General features: G+C 39.4%; 7 protein-coding genes and 1 long non-coding RNA gene across 10 annotated transcripts; 6 read left to right on the plus strand and 2 right to left on the minus strand.

Moving 5' to 3' along the window:
• Positions 1-247: 247 nt before the first annotated feature.
• LOC149387032 (uncharacterized) lies at positions 248-1294 on the plus strand. The gene is made up of 2 exons (XM_089624289.1): positions 248-857; positions 965-1294. The coding sequence occupies exons 1-2, from the start codon at positions 293-295 to the stop codon at positions 994-996; spliced, it is 597 nt and encodes a 198-aa protein (XP_089480415.1). The 5' UTR covers positions 248-292; the 3' UTR covers positions 997-1294.
• Positions 1295-5978: 4684 nt separating this feature from the next.
• Positions 5979-6623, minus strand: LOC149387033 (translationally-controlled tumor protein homolog). Its single transcript, XM_089621571.1, has 3 exons — positions 6468-6623; positions 6198-6355; positions 5979-6110 (listed from the first exon to the last, which is right to left on the minus strand). The coding sequence occupies exons 1-3, from the start codon at positions 6621-6623 to the stop codon at positions 5996-5998; spliced, it is 429 nt and encodes a 142-aa protein (XP_089477697.1). The 3' UTR covers positions 5979-5995.
• Positions 6624-7889: 1266 nt separating this feature from the next.
• Positions 7890-8485, plus strand: LOC149387034 (thaumatin-like protein 1). Its single transcript, XM_089621580.1, has 2 exons — positions 7890-7956; positions 8073-8485. The coding sequence occupies exons 1-2, from the start codon at positions 7890-7892 to the stop codon at positions 8483-8485; spliced, it is 480 nt and encodes a 159-aa protein (XP_089477706.1).
• Positions 8486-10664: 2179 nt separating this feature from the next.
• On the minus strand, positions 10665-11198 carry LOC149387035 (auxin response factor 7-like). Its single transcript, XM_089621583.1, has one exon. The coding sequence runs from the start codon at positions 11196-11198 to the stop codon at positions 10665-10667; it is 534 nt and encodes a 177-aa protein (XP_089477709.1).
• A 2209-nt stretch (positions 11199-13407) lies between these two features.
• Positions 13408-17122, plus strand: LOC149387036 (kinetochore protein). Its single transcript, XM_089621518.1, has 5 exons — positions 13408-13884; positions 14332-15022; positions 15879-16125; positions 16281-16427; positions 16765-17122. The coding sequence occupies exons 1-5, from the start codon at positions 13464-13466 to the stop codon at positions 16993-16995; spliced, it is 1737 nt and encodes a 578-aa protein (XP_089477644.1). The 5' UTR covers positions 13408-13463; the 3' UTR covers positions 16996-17122.
• Positions 17123-17814: 692 nt separating this feature from the next.
• On the plus strand, positions 17815-22668 carry LOC149387037 (KIN17-like protein). Of its 3 annotated transcripts, XM_089623204.1 has the most exons (4): positions 17816-17923; positions 18500-18567; positions 19661-20841; positions 22383-22668. In XM_089623204.1, coding segments are annotated over exons 3-4 (1161 nt in total). In that variant the 5' UTR covers positions 17816-17923; positions 18500-18567; positions 19661-19681; the 3' UTR covers positions 22384-22668. The 3 variants fall into 3 exon arrangements, with proteins under 3 accessions (XP_089479332.1, XP_089479330.1, XP_089479331.1); XM_089623206.1 differs by lacking the exon at positions 22383-22668 and having other exon boundaries at positions 17815-17923; positions 19661-20842; XM_089623205.1 differs by lacking the exon at positions 17816-17923 and having other exon boundaries at positions 18410-18567.
• Positions 20848-21330, plus strand: LOC149387038 (uncharacterized). The gene is made up of 2 exons (XR_016300700.1): positions 20848-21021; positions 21251-21330. It is a non-coding gene; the product is annotated as an uncharacterized LOC149387038 (long non-coding RNA).
• On the plus strand, positions 22383-22668 carry LOC149387039 (dolichyl-diphosphooligosaccharide--protein glycosyltransferase subunit 4A). The gene has a single exon (XM_089623207.1). It carries the CDS (start codon positions 22383-22385, stop codon positions 22488-22490), a length of 108 nt encoding a protein of 35 aa, XP_089479333.1. The 3' UTR covers positions 22491-22668.
• Positions 22669-23789: the final 1121 nt, after the last annotated feature.

Here is a 23789-nt window from a genome sequence, read left to right on the forward strand (position 1 = left end):
GTAAATCATGATATAGTTAATTTCTTCAAAAAAACATAATTCTTATAAGCATGTTTAATTTCTATAAATTACAGCTAGTCAAACTGTTAGTTACTCTGATGTTAAGTGCGATGTCCCCGAACTCAAAGGGGACAACTTTAAGGTTTGGAAAGAAAGAGTTCTCCTTCAGCTGGGATGGATGGATATTGATTATGCCATAAGGAAGCTTGAACCCCCTAAAATCACTGAGAAAAGTTCCCCTGATCAGGTTGATCTTTATGAAAAGTGGGAGCGATCTAATCGCCTCTGCGTTATGTTCATAAAGACCAAAGTATCTGCTGGGGTTAGGGGTTCAATTGAGGAATATGACAATGTTCGTCTCTTAATGAAAGCAATAGACGATCAATTTGTCACTTCAGATAAGGTTTTGGCTAGTACTCTTATCATGCAGTTCTCGTCCGTGAAGCTCACTGGAATAGGAGGTATGCGTGATCATATCGTGCGTATGAGGGATATTGCGGCTCAATTAAAGACACTGGAAGTTGAAATGTCTGAAACCTTTCTGGTTCACTTTATTCTGTGCACTCTGCCCCAACAATATGGTCCATTTAAGATTTCTTATAACACACATAAGGATAAATGGTCAATCAATGAACTCATGACCATGTGTGTTCAAGAGGAGCATAGGTTGGCTATGGAACAGGGTGAGAAAGTGAATCTGACTTTCTCCGAAAGGAAGAAGAAAGATCGTGCCAAAGGCAAAGGCAAGCTCTCTGTCAAACCGGACATTAAGAAAGAGTCAAAGTGTTTCTTTTGCAAGAAGAAAGGACACATGAAGAAAGACTGCTCTAAGTTCCAGAATTGGCTTGAGAAGAAAGGTATTCAATTTTCGTTTGTATGTTATGAATCAAATCTAACTGATGTTGATCATAATACTTGGTGGATTGACTCTGGTTCTACAATCCATGTTTCAAATACTTTGCAGGGTATGCAAAACCTACGGAAGCCAGTGGGTAGTGAGTGCTATATCCTCTCAGGAGGGAAGATGAGCTCACATGTGGAGGCTGTTGGTTCTTGCAATTTGGTTTTGAGTACTGGTTTTATTTTGCATTTAGAAAAGACCTTTTATGTTCCTAGTTTTTCAAGGAATTTAATTTCAGTTTCGAGACTTGTACCTTTTGGTTTTGGTTTTAACTTTTTGGATGATGGTTTTACATTATTAAATAAATCTAAAACTGTTGGTTATGGTACATTGTCTCATGATGGTCTTTATTCTGTTACTTTGCAAAATAATACTGCTTATAACTCTTTGAATGTTACTGCTGGGTTGAAACGTTGTATTATGAATGAAAATTCTTCTCTATTGTGGCACCGGAGATTAGGACATATCTCCATTTTAAGAATCAAGAGGTTGGTGAATGAAGGGGTACTTAGTACTCTTGATTTTACTGACTTCGAGACTTGTGTGGATTGCATTAAGGGAAAGCAAACCAATAAGTCTAAAAAGGGTGCAAAGAAAAGTACTGAATTGTTAGAAATCATACATACTGACATTTGTTGTCCAGACATGGATGCTAGTAGTCCAAAATACTTTATCACTTTCATAGATGATTTCTCACGATATATGTATCTCTATTTACTTCGTTCTAAGGATGAAGCTATAGATGCCTTTAAAGTTTTCAAGGCTGAAGTAGAGTTACAGTGCGGTAAACAAATTAAGATAGTGAGATCAGATAGGGGTGGTGAATATTATGGTAGATATACAGAGAATGGACAAGCACCTGGGCCATTTGCGAAGTTTCTTCAAGAACATGGGATTGTTGCCCAATATACGATGCCTGGTACTCCAGATCAAAATGGTGTATCAGAAAGAAGAAACCGAACTTTAATGGACATGGTGAGAAGTATGAGGAGTACCACAAAACTTCCTCAATTCTTGTGGACTGAAGCACTAAAGACGGCTGTGTATATATTAAACCGAGTTCCAACCAAGGCTGTTTTAAAAGCGCCTTTTGAGTTATTCAAAGGTTGGAAACCCAGTTTGCAACATATACGCATTTGGGGATGCCCGTCTGAAGTGAGAATTTATAATCCACAAGAAAAGAAACTAGACTCTAGGACTATTAGTGGGTATTTCATTGGATATGCCGAGAAGTCTAAAGGTTATAGATTCTATTGTCCATCTCACAGTATTAGGATTGTGGAATCAAGGAATGCAAAATTTCTTGAGAATGACTTGATTAGAGGGAGTGACCCATTGCGTGATTCGGTCTCTGCAATGGATCACAATGAAGCTGAACCTTCTAGTTCAAGTGATAGATTGATTATCATACACACTCCTCAAGCTCAATCGTGTGTACGACAACCAACTATTGAAGTTCCACAAGTTGATAATGTTGATCCTGTAGATCAAGTTGCTGATCAAGATCATGTTGAACAACCTATTGAACAACATGTTGAATAACAAGATCATCAAGATCATGATGAAGCACCATTAAGAAGATCTACTAGAGTTAGAAATTCAGCAATCCCTAGTGATTATGAAGTATATCTGCAAGAAATGGACGACAACGTTGGAGCCGAGAATGATCCTGAAACGTTTTCACAAGCTGTAAGTTCTAAAGAATCTAACTTATGGCACGAGGCTATGATTGAGGAGATGAACTCTATGGGAAAGAATCAAGTCTGGGATCTTGTCGAGTTGCCTGATGGTGTAAAAGTCATCGGATGCAAATGGGTCTTTAAAACAAAGAAAGACTCACAAGGCAACATCGAGAGACATAAAGCAAGACTTGTAGCCAAAGGGTTCACTCAAAGAGAAGGAATTGATTACACTGATACATTTTCGCCTGTATCAAAGAAAGATTCACTTCGCACAATTATGGCATTAGTAGCTCATTTTGACTTCGAGCTACATCAAATGGATGTGAAAACGGGCTTCCTTAACGGAGATCTAGAGGAAGAGGTTTACATGAAACAATCAGAAGGATTCTCCTTTAGTCACGGTGAGCATTTAGTCTGCAAGCTTAATAAATCCATTTACGGTTTAAAACAAGCCTCCCGCCAATGGTATTTAAAATTTCATGATGTTATAACTTCTTTCGGTTTCGAAGAGAATGTCATGGATCAATGTATATACCAGAAGGTCAGTGGGAGTAAGATATGTTTCGTTGTTTTATATGTGGATGATATTTTGTTAGTGACTAATGATAATGGAATGTTGTACGAGGTGAAACAATTTCTGTCTAAGAACTTTGATATGAAAGATATGGGTGAGGCATCTTATGTCATTGGCATTAAGATCCATAGGGAAAGATCACGAGGCATTTTGGGTTTGTCTCAAGAAACCTATATCAACAAAGTTCTAGAGAGATTTCGGATGAAAGATTGTTCGCCAAGTATAGCACCTGTTGTGAAGGGTGACAAATTCAGTCTTGATCAATGGCCAAAGAATGATCTTGAGCGGGATCAAATGAAGAATATTCCATATGCTTCCGCTGTGGGAAGCCTTATGTATGCTCAGGTCTGTACCAGACCTGACATTGCATATGTTGTTAGAGTATTGGGTAGATATCAGAGTAACCCAGGTCTTGACCATTGGAAAGCTGCAAAGAAGGTTATGAGATACCTTCAAGGAACAAAGGGTTACATGCTTATGTTCAGACGAACCAATGAATTTGAGGTGGTTGGTTACTCTGATGCTGACTACGCAGGCTGCATAGATTCCAGAAGATCCACTTCAGGATATATGTTTATGCTAGCCGGCGGAGCTGTATCTTGGAGAAGCACGAAGCAGACGTTGGTCACTACTTCCACCATGGAGGCCGAGTTCGTATCTTGTTTTGAAGCTACATCACATGGTGTTTGGTTGAAGAGTTTTATATCTGGGCTTAGAGTTGTAGACTCTATTTCTAGGCCTATTAAGTTGTACTGTGACAACTCAGCTGCTGTCTTTATGGCTAAGAATAACAAAAGTGGAAGTCGAAGTAAGCATATCGACATCAAGTATCTAGCCATAAGAGAACGTGTTAAAGATGGAAAAGTGCTCATCCAACACATTAGCACTGAGTTGATGATTGCCGATCCTTTGACTAAAGGCATGCCACCAAAGAAATTTAAGGATCATGTGGAAAATATGGGACTTGGTTCCATAATGTAATTTTTCATAGTACGCTACATTTCCATTTATGAAACTCGTATTCAGTTTAATATTTCTCATATGGTTTGTGCACATTCATTATCATTATTGATTTGAGAAGTATTTTATTATGTTTGGACCTAGAATAAACATATGGTTTATTCATTATTTTTTGATGGGTAATTTGTGAAAAGTAATATATATGATACATTGAAGATAATACTCATTTATAGAGGACTTATCGCCATGATCTATATATTAATTTTCTTGTGACATATATTGAATTTATAGACCAAGTGGGAGAATGTAAGATATACATTATGAATATAGAATATATGGATACTAATTACCGTATATTGTATATGGAGTATATTAAGTAAATACGTTATGATATATCTCTCCATTTATGGTCTATCAAATCCCATAATTATAGCAACGAATCAATACACATTAAGCCTCTCATTTCCGTTTCTCTTTGATGGAAAGGAACCGGTTTATAAATTGAGAGAGAGTTGTTTTGGTCCCTAAGCCTTTTAATCTCATTCATAAACACACACCATCTAGTTCGAGGTTATTTCGGTTTAGAAGAGCAAAACGACGTTCCTTGACGCCGGCGAAGCCATTCCGAGTCACCGATAAAGCTCCGACAATTTTCCGATAACAATGACCGGAGGTAAACGCTTGATCCATTTAGCTTCCGCTTTAAGGTTCATGTTTCTAATCATATGTTTTTGGATTAGAGACTATATTATTCTTACAGGGTGTAGATTAGAATGTACATAACAAAGAACCTTCAGCGTAGCAAAACTGGAAGCTCGCGGCGACGCATATCCTATAATTGCCCTTGCGCCCTGAATTCTTCGGCCACTGGTAACACCAAAAGCAAGCTGAAATTAGAGGTGATCGCTTATATTAACCTGAAATTTGATCCCAAAAAATTAACAAAACCCCGAATCGAACCTTGTAACGAGACTAAACATGTAAGGGCACAAAATGAGAAGAGAGGACTGACCTTTGGAGTCGGAGAGAACAACGACGACTTGCATGGTGACATTGTTGGGAGGGAGTTGGAGGCGGAGAGGGTAGAGTTTTCCGTTGAGAGGGCTCCGAGTGCACATCACGATGCCTTGGATTCCGGTCTCTTCCTCAGTTATTTTATGATACATGTGGAAATATTATCCCATAAATGATTATGAAACCTAGAAGGAAATAAATAAATAAATAAAAATTATAATGTTGTAGTGATGTGCAGCTTTCAAGTATTTCGACACTTTTCAATGAAGAATTCAAGCAGATCAAAGAGTGAGTGTCCAGAATTTCCCTTACCAGTTTTTCAGACAAGGAACACAATATCGTCGCCTCTTACACTTTTGGCATTGGACAACCCGGCCTTTGTCATTTCTTTGACATTGATGGCACATTAAAGATACATCTTCAATAAGCTGCTCGTTGAACATATCGGAAACACGACTCTGAGTGATCTCAAGTAAAATCAAACAAACAAAAAAACATATAAAGAAACGAAAAGAACTCTTACTCCTCGATTGTGCAGACACGCATTAGAAAAGAGAGTCTAAACGAGCCACAAAACACTCCAGAATCATCAAACTAATATCAGAAAATAAAAGCCCCAAATCATAATTCCTCAACCCTAATTTTTTTCCAATTTTCGGCCAAAAATTCAAACACATCAGAATTCCCAGCTTTAAAATCCTGTTTTCAAAAATTCATAACTCACTCAAATCTTAACGGATTTACACGTTCTTGGTCATTTTAGAAAGCCCATAACGTCTAATTTCCAGGAAAAATATCAACAAATCCAAATTAAATCGGTACTGATCTGACCACGTCAATTTACAGAGGCTGTTCACAGCGAACTCACTTGACCTCCTTGAGTCCGTGGCCGAAGTACAAAAACGTCGGGTCCGTGGCTCCTTCCTTGTAGTAAGCAAAAACCATACCACAATCATCGCCCATGCTCTCTCCGACAAAGCTGAGGGGGAAAAAAGTTAGTCAATTCATAATCGCTAACAAAACATTAACAAATAATTAGAATAAAAACTGATTAAGAACACCATACAATTGAAGGTCTTTGATCTTCCCGAGCAGGTATTTCGTCGCTCCCTCGACGCTCTTCTTGAACTCCGATTGCTGCTCCGGCGAGAGCTTGGCAGTCAAGTTCTTGATGTACTTCTTCACCCACGCGACAAACTGCTTCTTGTCGAACGGTGGTTGCTCCTGCAAAAGAAACACGCGTTCCCGTTCAGCAAACAATTTACGTATTCAATTTTATTTATATAGAGAACGGAAAGAGAGAAAAAGAAAAAAGAGCTGTGACTGAACGGAATACCTGAAGCCTGAAAGTGTCGACAATGTCGACGACCTTCACAGCCTGGTCATCGACGCTCTCGTCGTCACCGCCTTCTTCGGCGGAAGGGTTGGCACCAATGTCCACGTCGAGCGCTCCTTGAACAACCCACTGAACATAAATAGCGATGAGAGTCATTGACGAGCAACGATTAGTGATTCATATAAATATATGCTAATATCCACTCTCTCAAGTTTTGGAACCACCAACACGGAATAAAAAAAAACAGCTTTTTCATAAGTTTTTATTAAAGAGAAGAGAATGTATTACCAAACAGATTCGCAATAAATAAATAAAAAATACAGCCGGTACAATGTAGTATTTAAGTTGCGTCGTTTTTTAACATTAAGGTTTCCTAAAAGGCCCAAAAATAAGCAATTACATATTTTTTTTTTCTTAATTCAGAACAGCCTCCACTGAGGCTGGTTCTGAGCCGAATTTTTTTGAGGCGTAAAGTTGCCAAAACGTTTCGGTTCTGCACAAGCAATACAATCCGAGCACCAAAACGAGCTCAAACTCACTTAAATTCCACAACCCAATCTCAGAAATGAAAAGCCCCAAATCCAAACTAAGAACCCTAATTTTTTCAAAAATCCATTTCACGTAAGAACTTTTCTTACCTTGAGTTCGTGAAATTTCTTGTTCCCGGTGCTCTCTCGTCCTTTTCCTGGGGGTGACTCATGGTCGGTGTGCTCCGGTGACTCGCGGCCGTCGTGGCTCGTCTCGGTCGGAGCGCACGCACAAGGAGGCTCTGGTGGCGTGCTAAGGAGAACAAGGACAAGAAGATGAAGATGAGAGGATGGTGATGATGGTATGGCCGAGTTGTTCTTGTGGCCGAGAGAGAGTAGGATAGAGTGAGAGAGAGAATGTGAGAGAGTGAGAGCGTGAGAGATAGAAAAAAGACTCAGACTGAATTTTTTTTTATAACATTGACCTAGAAATTGGGTGCGACTTTGTCGCACCCAAAAGGTCTTTTGGGTGCGAAAAGTCGCACCAATGGACCTTTTGGGTGCGGACAGTCGCACCCAATGTTTTGATCGGTCAAAATTTTATAAAAAGGGGGGAAAATGACCGCTTAAAACATTTGGACTTTTGGGTGCGATAAAGTCGCACCCAAAAGGTAACTTTGATTTTTAGGTGCGACTTTGTCGCACCCAAAGGTAGTAATGAACTTTTGGGTGCGACTTTTCGCACCCAAATCTAAAAAAAATCAGCGAAAGTTTTTAGTTGCTTCAATGTCTTTTGGATGCGACTTTTCGCACCCGTAAGTCTTTTTTGGTGCGACTTTTAGGTGCGAAAAGTCGCACCCAAAAGTCATCCGCACCGAAAGACTGTATTTGTAGTAGCGAGACACGAAAAAATATACTACACACACATACCTCTCTCTCTCACACAAATACGCTTATGGCTATTTTTCAAACGATCACTGTTGCAGCGTGCATGGTCTACTTCCAGCTCATCATGAACTCAGGTGAGTGTTGAACGACAAAGCCTATAGTTCAGTTTACAAAATTTGAACCCGTTGTGCATGGACACCTGGTCTAAAATTTACAAAATTAACTATTTTTTTTTTTTTGTGCATATCAGTGACGGCGGTGGTGATTGAGGCGGAGAACTCGTGCCCTGCACCGATCTGGATTGCGGTGGTCTCAGCTCCGGACTCGCCGGAGCTCCCCGAAGTCTCCACGTGGCTCGCCCTTGCGCCGGGACAGTTAGCCCAAACCTCTGTTCCGTCGGAATGGTCCGGCACGATGTGGGCTCGAACAGACTGTAGCCCTGACCACATAACTGGCGCATTCCGTTGCGTTACCGGAGACTGTGGTTCTGGCGCCGTCACTTGCCCCCGAGGCACGCTCACGCCTCCTGACTCCACCGTGGTCAACTTCTCCGCCGCTGATCACCGATTCTACGTTCGGACCGTCCCCTCCTTCATTTCGGTGGTGGTTACACTTACAACCGTCGACGGTGGCAGTGCAAACTATCACCTCCGATTTCTGTAAGCCCACGCAATTTAATTGAAAAAAAAAACCTAATAAATTAGATAAGATATTTTTATTAATAGAACAGAGAGATTAATTAGCTCCACGACATCATCGTCACCGTGAAAGCCACCGGCAACCCAAACTTCACATTGTCACCTGCGTCGTAGTACCCTCCTTCGAGCATTTTTTTTTCTTTATACTGTTGGTCTTGGACAGATAAAACAATTAGAAAAAGTCCTTTGTTATCTTTCACTTTTTGGCCTCCGAATTTTAGAAACATGCCTCCAAATTTTATATTGAAATCAGGCCTAAGTTAAAAGTAAAAAAAAAATATGATAAATAAGTTTAATATAAAATTTCTTCTATTCTTTATAACAAAATCTACACGGGCAAAATCTTTTTTAAGTGAGTTTTTGATGTTATTTACTTGATCTTTTTATAATTCTGTTATCTTTTAAAGTCAAATTATCTTTTATATTTAGTTTATTGTCTTTTGCTTTTAAACATACGAATGGATAGATAATTTTTTTTTTCAGTAACAACAAACCTACCGTATTTCATAACTTTCGTGGATAAAGAGAAGCCAACATTTTTTATATAGTTAAATAAGTAATTCCTTCTATTTTTACTAAGTTATTAAAATTGATTTCATTGAGTTTTAAAAGGCCATATAAAACAAGTTATTAAAGAGCTGAGAAAAATAAATGAAGACAAATACAACAAAAAGAATTCTCATTTTTATAATAAAATATTTAGTTGTATCACAAGTTTTCTTAGGAATTTTATTTATCATAATTTTACATTGTGTTGTTTTTTTAATTTTGGTCTATTTAAATATTATTATAAAAGGCTTCTTTTTTACATGTCATCAAGGCCCCCTAATACGTCGAGCCGTCGCCTCTGAGCCCGAGATTAATTAGCTGAGAGAACAACTTAATTAGACTAATTTCTCAAAATTATGATTGGTTGTGAAGAGAGAGAAAATGAGTTACAGCTTATTATAATGATAAATAACGATAATGTTGTGATATTAATTAAACTAAAAACTGCTCTCTTTATCTGCAGTGTGAACCCAGATCTAGATAAAAAAGCTAAAAGTAAAATGAGTTGGATGACGTGGTTTACGGTAGGAATTGGCGCCAGTGGCATTGCGATCGTCCCAACGGTGATATGGTACATCTTCAAGAAATATGGCGACGGTGGCTGTTTCAAATCCAACGGTCAAACAAACATCGAGTGCTGTAAAATCACCTGCTGCGCCTAGTCCCTTAATGCTAAGCAACGATTTTGGAAATTTTGAGTGAGATCAGTTAAGATTAAGATGTGTGTTGCAATGTATTTTTGTTTTGTTTTTCCCTTTATTATATGCTATGTAGCTCGAATTACGGTGAATTGGTGCTACGTGGGGGATACATTATTTTGAGATTATATATATGGTTCGATTTTCAAAAGCTTTGTAACTTAGAAAACCCCATTTATTTTAAGTAGTATATTATATGCGGAATACTTTTTGGGAGATTTTGTGTGGGAAAGAGTCTATTGGCATATCATTAAACAGATATATTTATTTGTTGTTGAACTCCACTGATTCTGTTGAACTCCACTTCGTTTCTTTAGTGTGAATTTGATTGTGAATTTCAACTTTTACGTTTATCATTCTCACAAACGGACACAGAAAGTGGTGACTACTACAAAATTTATTCCTTGATCATTCTCACAATCGGACACAGAAAACTTTTTTACCTGTGTAAAAAATAAATAATTTCGATAACCCCATGATGAGCTGGAAGTAGACCATGCATGCACACCGCGACCATGATTCTTTGAAAAATAGCATAGGGGTATATGTGTGTAGGGAAAATATTTTGTTGAGTGAAAATATTTATAGCGGATCAACAGGAGATTGGTCGGTCATGTAATTTTCAAAAGTTACATACACAAATATGGTCGCATGAAATTAAAGACGTTAACCTTGATTTATAGAGGAATTGGCGGTATAAATCATCAAACTCTTTCGCTGGACTCAGTTTGGTACTCAAACTTTTTTTTTTACGGGAATAATCACTAAACTGCATTTCTAACACGTACCTTTCGGCGGAGTTGAGGCTGTGGGCCTCATTGGTGACCCGGAGGAGCCCACCGGCGACATAACCAAAGTCGCCGGAAGCCGCGGCGGCGAACATGGAGCGGGGGTTGATCATCGACGGCCCTTGGATCCACCGGTCTTGGACGAGGCTGTACCGCCACACGACCGGAACTCCGTCGTCTTCCTTGCCGGAGACGAGCAAGTGGGTCTCGGCGCAGAGCGTCTCCTTGATTGGGCGTCGCCGCCGTCCAAACAGAAAGCCGGGAGAGGGAAAGTCTGGTGCATAGTGCCGGCATCAAGATACGACGTCCCCGAAGACAAAGCCTCCAACGGATCCGCGGTGGCTCCTTTATATTTGAGCTGGTCCAGTCCTTTCGACACCACTACGGGCACTACTTCGTTCTTGACCCTGATATCGGGCTTGCTCTGGAGCTCCTGGGCCAAGTTCCCGGGAGGGTGGTCCATCACCGCCGCCGTGTCCGCGAGGAACATGGTCGCCGGAGCTTGGTGGTTTCTGTTGAGGGCGTTGGAGGGAGAGATTCGGCAGTTGTTGGTGGAGGGAGAGGAGGTGGAGCACGAGGGAGCGTCGCCGTCGGTGAGGCCCGAGTTGGATCTCATCACCATCATGTTCGTGTTGCTGTTCATGGGCTGCGACAAAGGCAATGGCAATGGCTGATTGATTCCCTATCAATTTTTTATTTATTTAAAATAATACTGATATTTTAGTGGGTAAGAAAAGTCACATGAAGTTGTTAGAAGAAAAAAATACCATTAATAATACTGAATATGTTTAACCATGGTAACAAAATGCTTTAGCCTTACTTCCGTCAAAAAAATCGTTAAAATGAGTAACGTCAGTACTAGAAATGCAGTTTAGTGATTATTCCCGTAAAAACAAAAGTTTGAGTACCAAACTGAGTCTAGAGCAAGAGTTTGATGATTTATGCCGCCAATTCCTCTAATTTATATGGTGGAAACCTTTATATGTCATCGTAGTCATGCAATTTTCAAAAGTTACATATACCGGACTAAAATTCACGAGACCCTGATCGTGCACTTGGATACTTCTATACCTTTTGGGGTAAAGTGCAAAAGATCTTATATCTTATATCTTTAATAAGAAGAAGGGACAGAGAAGAATGGATCAGGAAGAAGACTTGTAGGTCAAACTAAGATTTAAAGTTATATGACATAACCTGGCTTCTTCCACTTACTAATTAAGATTTGATTAACCTGTGTATCTTCTCTCAAAGATACCATAAAAATGGTTTACAACTATAGTCATAGTGGATTTCACAAACGTAGAGATTTAAGTTTGACTCAGTACAACTAAATATTTAACTAAACTAAAACTATATTTAACTCAGTACAACTAAATATTTAACTAAAAGTAGATTTAATGAATCTCGTTTCTTTTATTTTCTCAAAATTTCAAATGACCATATCTCCACCATATCAACTCCAAATTGAATACAAAACTAAAATATTTTATCAATTATATTTTAGTTTAGAGTCTACACCATAAATTAATTTTCTAAGAATTATTTTCATCATTTTGGGTTTGGAATAATGAGTTTATCGAATTAATTTGAAATATATTAAGGTAAAGAGAAATCTCGGAATAAAAAGGAAGGATTTATCGAGTTCGTCTCGAATAAGAAATTATTTTCCGATGAGATATTCCAGAATTTAATTTGAGAAAATAAATTCTCAAGGACGAGAATGAATTCCGAGAAACCTTAAATAAATTTGAATCAATCGAGAATGAATGGGAAAATTCTCGGTTCAAATCATTTAATTAAATGTTCGATCGGTTACGGTTTTAGTCACAAAATTTTGTGACAAGGATGTGGTTGTAATGTTTTTCTGGGCTCAGTTGAAATAAAATGTGAAGCTCGGGGTCAGTTTACAAGTAGTGGAGAATTGAAGGTTTTAAGAGCAAATATGGAATTCTCATTTCATATAAAAGGAAATTTTATTTTTCTTTTTTCCTTATTTTCTTTTCTTCTTCTTCTTTCTTCTTCACGGTTCTTCTCCTCCCTCACGCGCGCAACCTGCAACAAAGAAGAACAGAAAAAAAAAAAAAAATTAAACAACAACAACAACTAGGTGAGAGACCGGCGGGATCTAGGCCGAAATGGTCTTCGTTGCGTCGGGAACTAGGCGGGTCGGCGGGATCCGGTCGGAAAGTGGGAAGTTTTGGTGTGGGTCGCGACGGTTTTTGGGCGAGCTCAACCCGTTCCTCACTGGTCGGGACCCGTTTTTTTTCCTTTTTTTTAATTGAACCGGACCGGGAAGTGAGAACCGGGTTCCCACTCGGATCCCGGTCCGGTTCCCCCAGAACCACCGGAAAAATCCGGTTTTGGTGGTTCCGGTGCCGGATAGCTCCAAAAAAGGGGAACCGGACCGGTTCCCGTCCGGTTCCCCCGATTTTTAAATCCTTGGTTTAGACAGAGTAAAAAACTTATAACTCATTACAAAACTTTTGAACATTCAACCACTTCTTTTTATGTATATCTAATTAAATAAATACAAATTATAATTTACATATAAAATATAATAAAAATGATAAATATTCAGCACCTATACATTTTTATATGTATAAACTAAAATATAATATATATATATATATACATTATTTTTTATTTACCATACATCTAATTATTATTAAAATTTTAAAATATGAGAAATTATATTTAATTAACTCGCAGCAACGCGCGAGTTATAATAAACACTATAACCTATTTTTCAACGGCCATGATAAATAGATTCCTCTCTCACATTTACAGATCTAACTTTCAACGGACAGGATTCGCTTATCAAAAACCAGCACCACATCTCATCTCCTCCATCAAAACTTAGCGGGAGATTGTTCTCTGAACTCAAAATTCAAAAAAGAGAAGAAAAAAAATGAGAGGCCACCAGCAGCAACAGCGCCGGCTCAAACCCTCGTTTGCGACCCCCCAACAACCACCGTCTCCTCAGACGCGTTCCCAATACGCGCCGCCGCGAGACTCCGATGCCAGCTTCGCTTCCAGTCGCCCCTCCTCCGTCGGAATCTCCCGATCCTCCGCCGCGTCGTTCGACCTCTACAAGGACCACCGCTTTCAGTCCTCCGCCGTCGCCACCGTCAACGCGTACCTCTCCGACCATTCTCCGGCGGTCTCACTCCGACTCCCTTTCCCCTCCGCCAAGGACATAACCACGGCGCTCTCGATAATCCTCTCTCGCCTCGATTTCCATTCTCCGAAGCTCGAAGACGACCTTCCTCTCCTCCTCAAGTCACTCAATTTCCCCTTCAAGCTCAACAAATCCATCTTGAAATCGCCTGGTACGGATTCTATAGTCGCTCATTTGATCCAATTTTCTAGGTTAGGGTTAGGGTTTCACTTTCCGTCAAGCTCAACGAATCCATCTTGAAATAGCCGGGTACGGATTTTCTATTCTCGCTTATTGGATCAATTCTTCTAGGTTAGAATTTCGCTCCCTTCAAAAGCTCAAAAAATACATGTGAAATCTTCGGTCTTCGGGTATGAATTCTATAAACGCTGATTCGATCAGGAATTATCGGTTAGGTTGGACTTAGGTGTGTCATTAAGACTGTATTAAAGTTAGTTACAAGTCAAGTTTGTCTGTTTGATTAGTCTGTTGATAAACTGAGCTTGTAATCTTTCCCTCATTCAATACAAGAGAAACACTTTTCTCTCTATTCCAAGATTCAATAGTTTTGCTTTCCGTCGAAAATTCTTAAAACCAATTTATAAATATATATTCTCAGGCACGCCTCACCAATGGCCGACGTTTCTGGCGATCATACACTGGCTCGTACAAGTGGCCAAGTTCTACGACCACGCGTCGTCGAGCACGGCCTCGTTCGGGGAGAACATGATGCACGGGTACGCGCGGGAGAGCTACGCGCTGTACATCGCCGGCGACGACCTGGCGGTGGAGGCGATGGACCGGGACTTGACGGAGAAGGTTGAGAGGGAGTGCGGGGGCTCCGCCGAGATGGCGAAGGAGCTCGAGCGGATGGCGGAGAGCGTCCGGGCCGAGGTGGAGGCCGCAAGGGCCGCCCCGTCGAGGAAGGAGGAGCTCGAGCGGGAGAGGCGGGTCCTCGAGGAGGACGTGGCCAAGTTCAACGAGATGATTGAGAAGCTCGGAGAGAAGATCTCGGGGATGGAGAGGGGTTTGGAGGGGAAAGGGGCGGAGCTGGGCGAGAAGGAAGCGGAGACGGGTCGGGTCGGGGAAGAGAATGATGGGCTGAGGAAGCGGGTCGAGGCTCAGACGGTGAACTCGAGGGACGTGGAGAGGAAGAGGAGGGAAATGCAGGCCGCGGAGAGGGACACCGGGGACGCCGAGGCCGCCAGGAACGCCTGGGAGGAGAAGAGTTGGGATCTCAACGCTGCGCTCGGCCAAAAGTTCAACGAGATCACGAGTCTCGCTATGGAGTGCAATCAGGCTATGCGGAGGTAGTTTTTTTTGTTGTTGTCTCTGTTCTGTGTCTGCCTCTTTTTATATAATGCTGGTGTGGAAATAATGAGATCCATCCGAGGATAAGTGGAAGCAAAAAGCCGCTATCTTTGAAAAGATGAAGGGGCTTTAGCAACGTTACTTGTTTTCTTGTTGTTCTGGGAACAACATTTTATGGAAATGCGTCATTATTTTGTTCGTTTATATGATTATTATGGGGTGAAATGCCGGGAGTTGCTTTGCATCAGTTTTATAAGATGATGAGTTAATTGGGGAGTAAGTCATGTGTTGGTCTACCTGGACAATAAGAAATTCCCAGATTCTTGAAACACTATAAATATTTGAAATGACATTCTAACTATGTATGATTTGTTTTTGAGCTTTATCCTTGCTCTTTGCAATCTTCCCAGGTTCAATATTTTAAACGAAATGTGTAATTACTTAGTTTTTGGGTTCATTTGTATGATCTTAACTAGGGAAATGTTAAAGGTTATTGAGTGCAACCAGGCTCTGTGAGGGATTGATAACTTTTAGGTCATCTCATATACTTGTTTTCTTGTATTATATCACTGCTAACGTTCAAGACTGTCCAACATGTTATCTTTGGTGTTAGTTTGCAAATTGCATGTGAACAGTTTGTTTGAAGGAGTAAGTAAAGTTCAGTCTGTCCAATAATTACACTTTCAATCTAAAAGCTGTTCATCATAGCATAGCTTGCAGTTTAATTCATCATTATTATTCTTATATGATAATTTTGTTAAGCTGCTCACTTTGTGGTTTTTTCAGCCCTCAATACATTATTTATTCATTTTGTATCCTTGTGCTGAGTAATCGCTCTTGCTTTCTTGGTACAAGGTTGAAACTCAGTGATGGATTTCAATATAACTTGAATGCCAACGGCTCGACCCCCGCCGAGGTAATGGGAATTGACTATAAATCAACGTTGAAGCCCTCTCTCGAGTCCTTTGCCAAGGATTTGAAAGAAAGTTCCATGACGAAATTGGAAGAACTGATTGTCCTTCAGCAACAATCAAGCGACGTTGCTGCTAAGATTAAGGGTAAAAGAGACCATCTGGCCAGGCTCGATTCGCATATCAACGAAGTAAGTGTACTGAAATTAATGAAATTCCACTTCCTATTAATCAGTCTGCAGTTTCCTTCTGGGTATTTCTTTCCCAACCTTTAAAAAACTTTTATTCAAGAGTAGTCTAAATAGAACAAGCTATTTGCTCTTCTCTGACGCTTATCATGTTTCAGTTGGAGGCTCAACTACAATTGCTGAGGAAGGAAATGGATGAGTACACTAACAGATGCGCAGTGGATGCAAAAAATATGCTAGAAGATGTGGAAATGGAATCACATAACTTGGATATGGTGGAAAGAGAAGCAGAGGATATATTAAAGGTATTTAGACTTTAAGTTTAAGCTTTCTCATCACTGATTTAGCTAATTGGCATTGTAAATTCATGAACGAACGTAAACATAAGTTTTTTTTTCAGCTCTTGATTAGGAATTAATTAATGATCGATGTTTTATTTTTCTTCGGGTATGAATAGGGTTAAGAAGGCTCTCAAATTATAGGTGGATTCAGTGTGATCAACGAGTTTATTATCAACAATAACTATCAATTTGTGTTCTTAATATTCACGGGTCCAATCATCATGTCACTATGTATCTCGATCTAATTGGGGGATAAGGGACAAGAACACGCTAATGAATTGTCTTTTATTCCTAATTGCAGGCCTCCAAATTGAAGTTGGAGGAAGCTTTGAAGCAAAGCGAAGAGGAAATTCAATCGTGCGCTCGAGAACTCTTGGCACTGGTTGATTTGGTTTCGAAATTTAAAGAGCACGCTCAGTCCAAGCTTTCGGAAATGAGGAACGATCTCTCGGAGACCGCTGCTTTTGTATCCGATGCCTACAAAGGCTCGCTACGGTCACAATTCGGTATCGATCTCGATGCTAAGAACTAAAAATTGGCCAATGTATTGTTAGTTATTATGCTAAGTTTAATTAATCTGGTTAGTTATGTATATCTATTTTGTATATGAAAAAAATGGTATTGAATTCAGTTTGATGATTTTTACTTGCTCATGAAAAGTGTGAAAACTGGTTGACACCTTTTGGTGTGTATTTATTTTTACATTTAATGCATGAAAAAAAAGTGGAATGGAATCTTGAGTCATGACATGTGGTTAAGTTTGCAAAAGGTAAATGTGTTGGATTTTGTAAAAGTCTAGGCATTGAGTTTGGCCATATTTGACAGGTATTTCATCGAACACTTGTACACAGATTCGTTATGTAGTATAGTACTGTTGCGTAGTAACGTATAAAGTACAATTTCTGTTTAGATCATGTGGCACGTTTTGAAGTCCAAACACAATGTTTTATTGCATTTCTTTTGCTCCGTAGGGGACTAACAATTTTTTTCTTATTGCATTTCTTTTGCTCCGTAGGGGACTAACAATTTTTTTCTTAATAGATAATAAACAATTGATTGATCTCCGAATCCGAATGTTGGTTCATCAATAAATAGGTTAAAAAGCGTTTCAACCAGAAAAAAAAAAATTAGAAGTCAAGTCATCTAATTTTTTTTTTTTAGTAAATTGATAGACAAAACGCCGTCAATTTAAATCGTCTAAACTCTAAAGTTGCAAAAAAATACCTCTCTAAAAAAGACACGCGTGTTACAAGTTACAACTTACAAAACCACGCATCAAACCGCCACATAATTACGTCACACACACAGAACCTGTAGCGCGTTGTAATCACGATCCCAAGTTCGCGCGTATAGTTCCTCAACTTTAGAATTTAGTGGGGCCCACACACCCCTCTTCTTCGTATAACAAAAAAGAAATGGAATTACGGAATGACTCAAAAATCGATTCTCTTTTTCTGAAGGTAATATCATATGCTCCAGAGACCTCTCTCGATTTCGTCATTTAGGGTTTCGATTTTCCCCATTTCATTGTTCGTTCTATGTTTGTGAATAAATGTTTCACCATTTATTTTTCAAATTGCTTCTTCTGTGACATGATTCGATTTTGTTTTTGGTTGATGGAATGTGGCAAAAAGAAAGTTAATTAAATTGATTCAAAACGCTTTAATTTTCCCTCTATTTTTTCAGCAATTTTTTCTTGGTCGTTCAATCGCTTGGCGATTGAGAATTAGAAACCTAATATTCTCACTCTTTGTCATCCCTCAACTGGTCTAAATTTAAGCTTTTTATTGATTCGGATGCATTAATTTTATTTTATTATATATTTCGCTGTTTTTGCATATATTAAACTCGGATAAGAAAGATTTGTAGATCCCTCTGTTGAAAAACCGAAGGCCATGTGCGTAGCCTTATTTCTCATTGTTATTAACTGCGCTATAGTGTGATTCCTCAAAAAAAGCGTTGTCGTTTTGTCAGAAGTCTATATATTAGCTTCGTCTCTGAATTGGGTTTTCATGTTCTGGTGGATTTCATTACAGATGCGTTTTGGTCTCTTCAACTAACTTTCATTTGGATCCAGATTTGATTTCATCAGACTACGAGCGAGGTTAGAACTTTTTGTTCAATGATCGAATTTTGGCTCACCATCAATTGATTTTTATGAATTTCTTTTGGCCCATGGTTGATTCTTTTTCTTGGTTATAATTCACTCATTTCAGTATAACCGTATCTCTTTTTCTTCTTCCAATGATTATTTCTATAACGGGAATTCTGTGCTATAGTTTTGTAATGTTTGACATAGTATCCTTGGGTAATTGTAGATTTGAAAAAATCAGTATGTGTGAATGTTTGGTGACGTTGTTTTTCTCTGATTTGTGTGCATTTCGTTGGATTAGATGATTGGATAATGTTTTTTTTATTATTATTATTACTATTACTATTCTTTTTTTTTTCTTTTTTGTAAATACATGTTAGAAACTTAGTTGAGTAGTGCATTGGTCTTTTTATATTTGAGGATGTCGTAGAAGTAATTAAACAACAGAAGGGGATCTAAATTTTTAAATTTGGGAACAATTTCTGAAAGTATCAACAGTAACATAGAGGACCATTTAGATAAATAACATACATGAAATTTCCACACCTTAATTAGATCGTTGATCATGAAGGAAGCTTTTCACCGTTGGAAATGGATTTGAGACGATCCTAGTTGATTAGATTGATGAAATTATGGTTAGCCATGAGTCTGAGTGATCCATCAACTTTGAAGTTTTCAATCGTGTGGCTGGGAAATTAGTCATTTGTACCTTACAGATTGCTAGAGTATTTAAGATTTGTGATCATCTTGAACCTTTAGATGCCTATGAACCATCTAGAGATGATTTACTTTTCTTTGGAGAATTCCTCTTGTTGCAGATTTTTGCTCAATTAAGATTAGGGAGCTAAACAGTGGGCCTATTAATTTGAGGCAATAGGCTTCCCTGTTTTTGGTATATTGTCAACCGAGGTCACATACATTTTTATGGTGACGGAATGAATTCCTTTTTGGTTGGTCTCAATGGACCTTTGCCATATTTCTTCAGCTATTTGAAGACGTATGTTTATGGGATCGTGATCGTGATTACCAGCTCTAATTTTAAATTTTGTTGCTTTTCGCCTCTTGGGCCGACACAACCCGTGCCTTTCTTGGTCGTGATTGCCAGCAAAGAGTCTGATCTTTGGAAATGGGGAAGAACGACTTTCTGACGCCGAAGGCGATAGCGAACAGGATAAAGGCGAAGGGGCTGCAGAAGCTGCGGTGGTACTGTCAGATGTGTCAGAAGCAATGTCGGGACGAGAACGGATTCAAGTGCCACTGCCTGAGCGAGAGCCACCAGCGTCAGATGCTGATCTTCGGTCAGAACCAGAGCCGAGTGGTCGACGGATTCTCGGAGGAGTTCGAGTCCACCTTCCTCGACCTCATCCGCCGCAGCCACCGCTCGTCCCGCGTGGCCGCCACCGTCGTCTACAACGAGTACATCAACGACCGCCACCACGTCCACATGAACTCCACTCGCTGGGCCACCCTCACCGAGTTCGTCAAGCACATCGGCCGCAAAGGCCTCTGCAAGGTCGACGAGACCCCTAAGGGCTGGTTCATCACCTACATCGACCGCGACTCCGCTCAAGCTCTCAAAGAGCGCATGAAAGACCGCCGCGCCAAAGCCGACCTCGCCGAAGAAGAGAAGCACGACCGCGACATCCTCCGCCAGATCGAGCGCGCCTCCAACGCCGCCGCCGCCCCCGCAGAACCCGCCGCCGCCAGCAAGGAGATCGACCTCGAGAAAGGCGTCCGAGTCGGATTCGCTCTCGGGCAGTCGAGGCCGCCGAGGCCCGAGGGCGGCTCTTCCGTGGCCGGGGTCTTCGAGGAGGACGATGACAAGACGAGGGAGAAGAAGAGAGCGAAGAAGACTCTGTCGTCGGAGAGCTCGTCGGTGCTGGCGGAGGTGATGAGGGAGGAGGAGAGGAAGAAGGAGAGAGCGAACAGGAGGGACTATTGGGTTTGCGAGGGGATCGTGGTGAAGGTGATGAGCAAGGCGTTGGCTTCCAAGGGTTACTACAAGCAGAAAGGGGTCGTGAGGCGGGTTGTGGACAAGTACGTCGGGGAGATCGAGATGGTTGAGACCAAGCACGTGTTGAGGGTTGACCAGCACGAGCTCGAGACTGTGATCCCCGGCATCGGCGGAGCCGTGAGGATCGTCAACGGAGCCTACCGCGGCTGCGATGCCCGGCTGCTCGCCGTCGACACCAACAACTTCTGCGCAAAGATTCAGATCGAGAAGGGCGTCTACGACGGAAGAGTCCTCAACGCCGTCGAGTACGAGGATATCTGCAAGATTGCCTAGTGAGTTCGACTCATGACACTTTGCTGGTTCTCTTATTGAGCAATAGGAAAAAGTCGAGGTCGAGTTGAGCTTTAGGGTATATGGAAACTGTATAGTTGATTGCGCTGCGGGAAGAACATCACTTGCTGAATTATTAACATTTCCATGCATGATGTGATAGTGAGAGTAGTGAAGTTTCGGTGCGTTCTTAATCTTACCTAAAAATGGGTTAGCTTAGGGGGAATGAACAAAAAATGTAAAGATAGAAAGAAATTGAAATATGCTACCTACATTGGAGATTTGACCTTAGTTTATGTGTAGTCTGGCAAAAAAAAAAAAAAAAAAAAGCAGGTTGCTTTGCGTTTTATAAGACAATGAGTTTGCTTTTAATTTTTTCAGTAAATATCTTTTTTTGTTTTTGGTAAACAGACAAGGAATTTCCAATGGAAATCGAAACTGTGATGTTTATGCATCTGGAAGCTTTTTAATTAATATTGTTTCAGGACTGATATTGTATAATCCTTTGTGCTCCTTATAAAAACCATGCGTTACTCCTATTTGTGAATGACACAACATATAACGTTTTCTTTAGAAAAGTTGATCAGCAGGGTTTAAGATTCGTATGATCGTGTTTGTAATCCTAGCTTCACATGCATATTGTCGTTTACATAGAAAATATTCATTGTTCATTCGTATCTAGGTATATCCTAAGAGCACCAAAATCTCATTTGCATATATTATACTTTCATTGAACTTGATAGTACTGCAAACAAAAAATTTAAATATAGGAATGTAAATCTGCTTCTTTGAGAAGAAAGAAATACAGAGTGAAATTTCATGTTGTCAGATTGTGATACTGGTAAATTGGGACACAAAGTGACTGAATTGGTTCCTTGTCTTTCGTTTGTTCAATTTTGAATCAAATACTATATAAGGAACTTGTACGAGTGCATAACTTTTTATTTTTGTAGAAACATTTTTTAGATGGATAGCCATTTTTCAACTGCAGACAATAAAAATGATTTTAGTGCTCTCTGTTCTTAAGTTTAAATCATGTTGGAATAAGACAAAATGATAGAATACCCAGATTACTAGAAAAAGAGATGGCTTGATTCTGTTGGTAGAAATGAAAGGTTTTTTTTAGTGCTATTATATTTTGCTTGTAGATTGAAGAGTACATTAAATAAACTAAAATGACTCAGTTAGGTCTCTGTTTTGCAATAAATTAAATATGTTGTCTCAAATCAGTCTTCATTTTGTTTCTCTTTTTAAAAATGCAGTGTCATAGCTATTTCAAGTTTTCAACAATAAATTACATCGAAGAAAGATTCAAATTGAGGGTCTAAGATATCTTCTGTGGCAAAGGAGTGGAATTCTTTATATTCTAGCTTTTATCTTCTCAGTTTTTGACTTGCAATAATTCAGTTTCAGTTCATTAAATTTACAGTATTGTGAAGAAGAATGTGCCATGGAGACTTACTTATTACCTTCTATTTCTGATGGGAGAGTTGCTTTGTACGATGCCTGATAATTTAGTTATTTTTGTCCCATTTCTGTACAGATGATCGACGATCAGGACCTGGGTTTCATTGCCAATTTCCTCGGCATTTTTATATTCGTGATGGTCATTGCTTACCATTACGTTATGGCCGATCCTAAATATGAGTGAAGGCAAACTAAAATATGAGACCAAGGAATTGGAATATATAAATCTAGTTCTCAGTTTCATGTAGAACAGAAAGTTTGATGTATGAATTTTTGTTAGCTCAATAACTATTCTGGATTCCTTTATCCCAAGAATACATCGTTATAATTTTTTTTTTTTTTCTTTTACTTTCACTTGGGTATCTATGGCATTGAGTTTCTACTTTTTTTTTTTTTTTTTTTTAACCAAGTACTAACCCAGTAACATGCTTTAGTAGTCCTTGAATGATTTTTCTCATATTATGAACTACTATAACTTTTCTTGGATCTCTTTTTAACTTCTTTTCTATGGTCTGCCACGAAAATCGGCGACAGAAATATATATTGATTTCATCGATAAAATGTTGGCAACTTGTAAAAAAAAATCAAGTGGGAGAATCACATATTTACTAATCTCAAGCGATTACGATTATTAGTTTACAAGTGGAAATGATCCAACATATAAGATGTATAAAGGGATAAATTTTTAATAGAAAAAAAGACATTTTTACCCCCTGAACTATGGCGTCGACAAAAGTACACCCCTCGTACTTTAAAAACTCAATATTTACTCCTTAATCTTTGTTTTGATTTCAATTTTGTTCTTTCGTCTAAAATTTTGTCAAATCATCAGTTAAATAAGCACCCAACTCACGTGATAGGCAAAATTAATGCTTTAGGGATAATAATATGCATCTAATCAGAGAGAAAATAAATATTATATCAAAAAATTATAATTCTAAACCTATCCAAGAAATTTGAAAACAGGAATGCGAGTTCAAAATCTTCGATAACTTGACAGCCCCTATCAGATTAGATAGCTAATTGGATTTTCTATCGGTTTTCGATAATTCTAAAGCTCTGATGATTGCATCTTCAACTTCGGCGACGATCCTCTGACTGATTCGGTCCCGACTTAAACCCGACGAACAATGCTCTCTCTCTCTCTGCATTGCATTACACTGCTACAAACCGAGTCGATGAAGATGTGTTGAATGAATTCATTCTGCAACACATTGACCTCTCAGACATTAGTTATCATTGCCAACATTCCTTTGCTTCGCCTCAGCACGACTCAGACCTTTGCCTTTGAAGCGAGACCTTCGACTGTTTGGGTCAACTCGGCTCAGAGGAGAAAGACCCGTTATCCGCTCTGGTCCACACGATTTTTATGATATTGGGGCTCGTGAAGAATACAGAGCTAAATAATTATCGCCAACAAAAGCCACGATCTTCAGTCCCTCTCGTCTAACTTGCCGTTTTCGAAACCCAGAAAAAAAAATAA

Source organism: Urtica dioica, chromosome 8 (genome assembly GCF_054948205.1).
Source record: "Urtica dioica subsp. dioica isolate 48M chromosome 8, U.dioica_male_clone48M_v1_H2, whole genome shotgun sequence".
Classification (NCBI taxonomy): Eukaryota; Viridiplantae; Streptophyta; class Magnoliopsida; order Rosales; family Urticaceae; genus Urtica; species Urtica dioica.

Excerpts from the sequence above, each read along its gene's own strand:
- LOC149387034 (XM_089621580.1), top strand. The coding sequence starts at position 7,890 with ATGGCTATTTTTCAAACGATCACTGTTGCAGCGTGCATGGTCTACTTC. Across the intron at positions 7,957-8,072 it reads CCAGCTCATCATGAACTCAG|TGACGGCGGTGGTGATTGAG; the intron begins GTGAGTGTTGAA and ends TGTGCATATCAG.
- LOC149387032 (XM_089624289.1), top strand. The coding sequence starts at position 293 with ATGTTCATAAAGACCAAAGTATCTGCTGGGGTTAGGGGTTCAATTGAG. Across the intron at positions 858-964 it reads GAATTGGCTTGAGAAGAAAG|GGTATGCAAAACCTACGGAA; the intron begins GTATTCAATTTT and ends AATACTTTGCAG.
- LOC149387036 (XM_089621518.1), top strand. The coding sequence starts at position 13,464 with ATGAGAGGCCACCAGCAGCAACAGCGCCGGCTCAAACCCTCGTTTGCG. Across the intron at positions 16,126-16,280 it reads TCGATTCGCATATCAACGAA|TTGGAGGCTCAACTACAATT; the intron begins GTAAGTGTACTG and ends ATCATGTTTCAG. Across the intron at positions 16,428-16,764 it reads AAGCAGAGGATATATTAAAG|GCCTCCAAATTGAAGTTGGA; the intron begins GTATTTAGACTT and ends TCCTAATTGCAG.
- LOC149387033 (XM_089621571.1), bottom strand. The coding sequence starts at position 6,623 with ATGACTCTCATCGCTATTTATGTTCAGTGGGTTGTTCAAGGAGCGCTC. Across the intron at positions 6,356-6,467 it reads TCGACACTTTCAGGCTTCAG|GAGCAACCACCGTTCGACAA; the intron begins GTATTCCGTTCA and ends TTTCTTTTGCAG. Across the intron at positions 6,111-6,197 it reads AAGATCAAAGACCTTCAATT|CTTTGTCGGAGAGAGCATGG; the intron begins GTATGGTGTTCT and ends TTTCCCCCTCAG.
- LOC149387037 (XM_089623206.1), top strand. The coding sequence starts at position 19,682 with ATGGGGAAGAACGACTTTCTGACGCCGAAGGCGATAGCGAACAGGATA.
- LOC149387035 (XM_089621583.1), bottom strand. The coding sequence starts at position 11,198 with ATGAACAGCAACACGAACATGATGGTGATGAGATCCAACTCGGGCCTC.
- LOC149387039 (XM_089623207.1), top strand. The coding sequence starts at position 22,383 with ATGATCGACGATCAGGACCTGGGTTTCATTGCCAATTTCCTCGGCATT.